Source organism: Mus caroli, unplaced genomic scaffold (assembly GCF_978045245.1).
Source record: "Mus caroli unplaced genomic scaffold, Mus_caroli_1 scaffold_274, whole genome shotgun sequence".
Taxonomy (NCBI): Eukaryota; Metazoa; Chordata; class Mammalia; order Rodentia; family Muridae; genus Mus; species Mus caroli.
The window spans coordinates 127,785-134,033 of NW_028227529.1; the positions used below are offsets into that span (position 1 = coordinate 127,785).

General features: G+C 43.3%; 1 protein-coding gene across 1 annotated transcript; it reads right to left on the minus strand.

The window, feature by feature from the left end:
- Window positions 1-461: 461 nt before the first annotated feature.
- On the minus strand, window positions 462-4,619 carry LOC146999628 (disks large homolog 5-like). The gene is made up of 5 exons (XM_085834479.1): window positions 4,481-4,619; window positions 3,341-3,500; window positions 1,977-2,120; window positions 1,161-1,344; window positions 462-663 (listed from the first exon to the last, which is right to left on the minus strand). The coding sequence occupies exons 1-5, from the start codon at window positions 4,617-4,619 to the stop codon at window positions 487-489; spliced, it is 804 nt and encodes a 267-aa protein (XP_085690605.1). The 3' UTR covers window positions 462-486.
- Window positions 4,620-6,249: the final 1,630 nt, after the last annotated feature.

The window sequence follows — 6,249 nt, forward strand, 5'->3', positions numbered from 1 at the left end:
CCTAGGTGGCTATGACTTTACTATATAGCCCTGGCTGTCTTGAACTTACAAAATCCATCTCTGGATGTGAGTTCTAGGTCTACAGCAGGGGATAGAAAACCTGAATAAGGAAGATGGTCTCAAAAGTCACGACTTGCAAATCCATTTTTTGCATAAGAAATAGAATTTTTAAAAAATAGGTTTTACAATTTCAATTAATATAGAGATAAAGGCAAAAATAAACAATGAAATAAAAGAATAAGAACATATAACTTCTAAATAAAATATCAACAACTCTAAGAACAAAAAATGAAAACTTCAAACAAAACTATAAAAAAATTATTGTTCATCTTTTTTCTTCACTTTTAGCAGCACAGACCTATAGCCTGTTACTCCTCTTGGACATTTGTTAGCAGTGCAGTCTCACCTCCGTTCTCTGCCAAGAGGAATTATCTGAAGAGAAAAGGCAATAACACCCTGAATCAGCCATGGCTTCCTAGTTAGGGCCTATTCCCACTCAGGACATGTGATATAAAGAGATTCATCTGAGGAAGATTCATCTGAGGAAGATTCTGGATGCTGGAAATCAGGGTTAGCAGGGGCCTCCTGGCATGACAATGCATTTTGCAAGATGGTCTCTTCTTTAGCTGTGGCCAATCCCAGCTCTCTAGCAGTTTCTGAGACCTGGGAAAGGAAGGCAGTTACTAAGACACAGGAATGGTGGGGAAAGGCATGGCAGCTGTCAGACCTTTATCTCCCACTACCTCATCTTTACTGGACAGTCAACATTAATATTCAAACTGAAATTACTGATATGAAATCTGCCGATAGGACCCAGAATTCACTCAAACCTCCACATAGCATTCCACCTATCTGAAGACATGCATGCAAGAATGTGACATGTTATTCACCTGTCACCCTGAGTGGACTGCAGACTAAAGCAGAGTTGAAAGGTTCACTTGCCAGTGATAATAGTGCCTCCAAAGAGGCTAATTCAGAGTCTCACAAGAGGCTAACTTCCCAGAATACTTGTGTGAAAAAAGAGCAAAGAACAGCTACATTCCATGAGGAGGGCGGCTGCTTGGAAGTATGGATTAGAAAGTTGGTGGGAGGAAGCAAAGATAGATTCTATTGTGCCAATTATCAGATAGTCATAGCCTGGCCGAATTGTTTGTCCCTACCTGATGTTCTTTAGTCTCCAGGTTGTTGGTCTTCTCCTGTTCTTCTGTACCACTCAGGTTCAACTCCATCAAACATTGACGAATGACGGCCCAATCAGCCAGTACTTCCTTCTTCTCCTGCTGCAATATTGCCAACTTCTTTTTTATGAGATTCTTCTCCAGCAGGAGCCGGCTGTGCAGGTTACTGGAAACACACTCTGCATGGTAAGTTCCTGCAGCCTCCTCCTCCCATTTCTACTTACAGGTCCCATTAACCTGACATGTACCCTGATTCCTGTGAAGACCTAATACAATCCACCAGGATACATCCATGACAGCTGTACAAAGAGCAAATAGCCATTTCATGGAAGAAGAAATTTGTGCTGCAGTCCAAACACCAAAAAGGGTCCATGTTTTTCCAAAAGAAACAGGGATCTCCATCTACTCATGACAGCCCATGCATTGGGACAATACCAATTAGTAGGGTGCAACTACAATCAGGGTAGTCATTAGAACCAAAGGGAGGGCGCTCTATCCTCGTGTTACACCTCACTTAGCTCTGTAAAACCCTGCCTGAGCCCCACAGGCCCAGTACAACATAATAACCTTCTGATGATCTGAATCACTTTTCTGTTTAGAGGCTCCTGAGAACCCTGGAGAACACTGGCAGTGGTAACAGTCTCCTAGAGACCTAGGAAAACTGAGTCCAAAAATCCAAGGGACACTGATGCCTAAAAAGCATAAAGTATAGAACCAGACCTGCAGTCTCCCGACCAGAAACAAAGGAAGGCAGAAATGACCATTTCACAAGTGTTGGCCTCCCAGACAAGTACTTACCGATAGAAATTTATCTCCTTCTTGAGCTCCTGCTTGTTCTCTCGGGCCTCCATGTTCTTGTTCTCTAATTCATGTAGGAATGTCATGATCTCCTTCTCCTTTAATTTCAGTTCTTTATAGTGTCCATTTGGCCTGTGGTAGGGCCTGGCCCCAGGAAGACAGAACTCCATAAACTTAGGCTTTTAGTAACACATGAACTCAGGCTGGGTCCTGGACTACTGCAGCCATGGAAACCACACACTGCATTCTAAATGCTGGGATTTTCTTAACCTTGGGAAACTGGCTATCCTGGCCCCTGAACACCAGAAGCTAGGCATCTAGATTGAGGGTGCCCTGGCTCCCTGCGTTACTCAGTAGGTCTGAAGGGCAGACTAAGCAGTTATGTTCTCAGGGGTCTAGGCTACAGGTCTTTACCCACCAAACAGCTGTGATGGTGTTTCCCCTGTTTCCATAAAAGGGATTCTAAATCCTGGATACCTAATACTGTAGAGACAGTTATTATATATAATTCTGGAGATGAGTCCAGACATCACCACAGATTTATAATCTGCCCCCAAAATACAAAAGTACTAACACATGTGACAACATAGTCAAAGTGCAATGCTATTTAAAGTGGGGACTACCAGGCCTCAGGACCCACCTCACCTGGATACTCTTAGGTAAGTAAATCCTCAGGCCAAAACACCTACCCCTAGATTCCAAATTGTGGAGAGAAATAAAAACATACAAAACATATTCACAGGTCTGTACCTGTGCATGCACATAGACTCACAGACTTAGACCTATACACAGGATGGAGAAACAAAGAGTGAGAGAATGAAAGAGAAAGAGAGACAGAGACAAAGGGAACACAATGAGAGGTAGAGTAATGCATGCAACATTACTGCCTCAGAGTATAAGGCACACAGACAAAGAGGAACAGGCATGAACTTCAGGCATTCTAATCAAGCACTGAGAAGAACCATGTGGGACCAGGCCCCTCCAGCTGCTACCTGGAGGTGCCAGCACTCAATCACGTGGGAGACAAGTAAAAACACAACTACAAACACACATCACCTAGAAACCTCCTGTCAAAGGCTTTCCAAATGAACCCTAGGAAATCATCACTGCCTCTTTCCCTGAGTTCTTCACTCAGATTCCAAGTTCCTCTTTTCAAGTGGAGGGAGCAGAAGAGTCTATTTCCCTTCTTAATCCTGACAAAACTTCAGGTGTGGCCACTCCTCTAATAAGTATATAGGGGCATGAAGTGAGGCCCAGTTATATTCTGGTGGTATAGCTTCCTAGAACCCACCCCTTTAAAAGCATAAGATGAAGGAGGCATTGCAGACCCCGGAATGACACCACAGGTATGGAGCAACGTATACCTCTTGTTCATGGATCCCTCGGTCACATAGATCAGGCGATCTCTCAGCTCATTTGTCTCCTGGGTAGTGAGCTGGATCTCTTTGATCAGCTCGTTCTCTTCCTTCTCAAACTGCTCCTTGCTCATGACAGGTATAGGGGATGATGTCTGTCTGTGAGCCACTGTAGGTAGATGAATATGAGAATATTTGATGTGAGAATGCAAAGAATGTGGACTTACCAAAGAGAAGGAAAAAGGCCTGTAACCTAGTGACACCACCAAGAGATTGGTCCCAGCATGAGATTTCTTCTGAGTGGATCTCAGTTCTACCATCACTCTAGAGAGATCAGGTGATGTAAGTAGCCAGATGTATCCTCATTCCCCCTTAAACGTGCTTATGAGGACCAGAGAGATGTCTTCTTCAGGGAACAACTTGGCTTCAGAGCCCTGTGCTTTCACAAGTCAGACTACAAATTCACTATTAAAAGTATTTGAGATCTTGTGGATGCTCAGATATCCAACCTGTTACTCTAAGCCAAGGAATTGGCTTAATAAGTCAGGCAGGGGGAGAATATGTTCATCACATTGATCAACTTCCACCCTGAAACACAAAACATCCCAGAAATAAAAATAGAATCCCCCTCTGGGTCTATCAACTGCTTGTTCTTTGTTTACAGTATAGAAATGGCTGCCACCCACAATTGGTGATAAAGAAAGGTAAGGTAGGAACTGTCACAAACAGGAGGTCAGAGTAGTTCTGAGAACATGACATCATGGTCTGGAGCACCATTCTCTCCCTGTGACTAATGTCAGATAACTACAGGAGCTTAAAGAAGACATGGACTGAAATGCAGGTATTCCCTCCCTCAAACTGGCATAGCTTAGACCCGCTGTCACTCCTGATGGTCTCATTCTGTCCCCAAGTAACACCCACAATACCCAGTGCAAGTCAAGACTTGAAGTTCATAGCCTAACAGCTTTGACCTTGCCAACTCCTGCCTTAGGGGATGGAAAAGTACTGTTCTGAAATCCTTGATGATTCAAGAATTGTGATAACCATGGAAGTTTTTTTGCTACCCAGAGTCTCCAGTTCCACATTACTAGAAAGGCCAGCTCAGGCCACCCCTACCAGGAAGCTCAACATCCACTTCCCAGGACTTACTCCTCATTCGCCAAGTCCACCTCCTTCGTCCTTCATTACTCTCAGATGGAAGGCCAGCATCCTTCCTCCCCTCTCTGGTCTCTCTCTCATCCACATTGGTTCTCTGAAAAAGTCTACCAAGTCGGGCAAGCAGGGCCATCACTGCAATGTCCAGTCTCTGACTGAGAAATCTCAGTCAGCTTGTTGTAACTACAACACTGGTGACATCACAGAGGTTGCTTAGAACTCTCCAGGAGACAATAGAATGTCCAAGAAGGGACTGCTGATGTCATGGACTACATAAAGCCTTTGGTTCCCTGCTAATGTTCTCCCTGTACTGACAGGAAGCTGAGCTGCTCTTTCCTGGGGCATAGCCATTGAGCACATCCTCCTTCCAAAGCCAGGGTTTGCTCTAGGCTTGATTGGCCACACCTAAGTAATTCCTATGTATCTAACTCTGTGTTTCCTTTCCAAACCCTTCTCAGAAATATCTCATCCTACCTTAAATTTTCCTCAATTAGCAATAGGAGCCATTAAAACTTAGTGAGAAATTATACCAGTTTGAATATGCAGCCAAAATCTACTCCTGTCTAATCATATACAGGTGCATGAAATCTCATCCATGTTGAGCCTTCAGGGCTGGTTGCAGTGTGGGTGTGTGTTAGGGACCACACTCATGAAGCCTTGTGTTTAGCATTTGAAATTTGCCTCAAGATCCCTTAGGAGGGAGACATGCAGTCATCATGCTTCTGACAACATTCTAGAGATCTTTTGGCAAAGGAAACTGAAATATGGAGCCACCAATGTGTGACCATCAGATTGTGTGGGGGCTTTTCTCACTGCACCAATCTCACCGATCAGTATTGCTTATAGCCCTCTGTGTGCTAGACCATGAGTTTCTGTATGAAATAAATAATATATTCAACAGAGGTGCGGATGTGCAGGCAGAAAGTATAGGGTAATACTATAGACATAGGTTAGTTGACTGGGCAAGGTCCTAGCATCTTGTATTTGGGTTCATGTTTGGCCCCACAAACCACACAAAACCCAATTTCCGTCAAACATGAATGATTCATTAAATGCAGACCCTAAAGTTGATTGATCAGAACCATTGCTCAGGATTTGTGCCTGAGCCATAGCTCAAAAAATCTATCTTTGTTAAATTATAAAGACAGAAAAAAAAAAACCAAAAACCAAACCAACCAAACAAACAAAAACAAATGAAAAAACAAAATTAGTTCATTTAAAGTTAGGGAAGTATCCAGTGCTCTGTTCGGATCAGGCCATTTTAGATATAACTGCATATTGACCCTTAATTTGAGGGGTCCCATGGAATGGTTTATGTACCATTGTAAGATTAACAAACCTCATACAGAACACAACAGAATGTGGACACCATGACTTTGCTGAGTCAAGTTGTTTTCTCTGTTGATGATTGGCTGTCATATGACAGCAACTATCTGAAATAGGGGGCAGACATAGAAATCAATGACTTTTGCTATACTGTGCTGTACATGCCTTAGCATTAGATTATCCAGGTCTCTCACAATGACTAGTTATGTTTCCACAGTACTTGGAGGCCCCACTTGGAAGCTCAAATATAGGAAAGTGGAAGCAGAATTGTCTGAGCTCAAGGTTAACTTGGTCCACATGGGGTATTTGAGACCCTGTTTCAGAAAACAACACCGAATCACAGGCTACATCAAAGGCCTCAGTTACCAAGTCTTTTCTATTATAAAGAACTTACCATTCTCTCCCTTCCAGTCTTTCTTTCTGGGAAGATGGAGAAG

What these genes read in the sequence shown, in the direction of transcription:
- LOC146999628 (XM_085834479.1), bottom strand. Translation starts at nt 4,619, where the DNA reads ATGGCCCTGCTTGCCCGACTTGGTAGACTTTTTCAGAGAACCAATGTG. An exon ending in GAGGGATCCATGAACAAGAG is followed by an intron (nt 2,121 to 3,340) that starts GTATACGTTGCT and finishes TCCTGGGGCCAG; the next exon opens with GCCCTACCACAGGCCAAATG. An exon ending in TGGAGACTAAAGAACATCAG is followed by an intron (nt 664 to 1,160) that starts GTAGGGACAAAC and finishes TTCCTTTCCCAG; the next exon opens with GTCTCAGAAACTGCTAGAGA.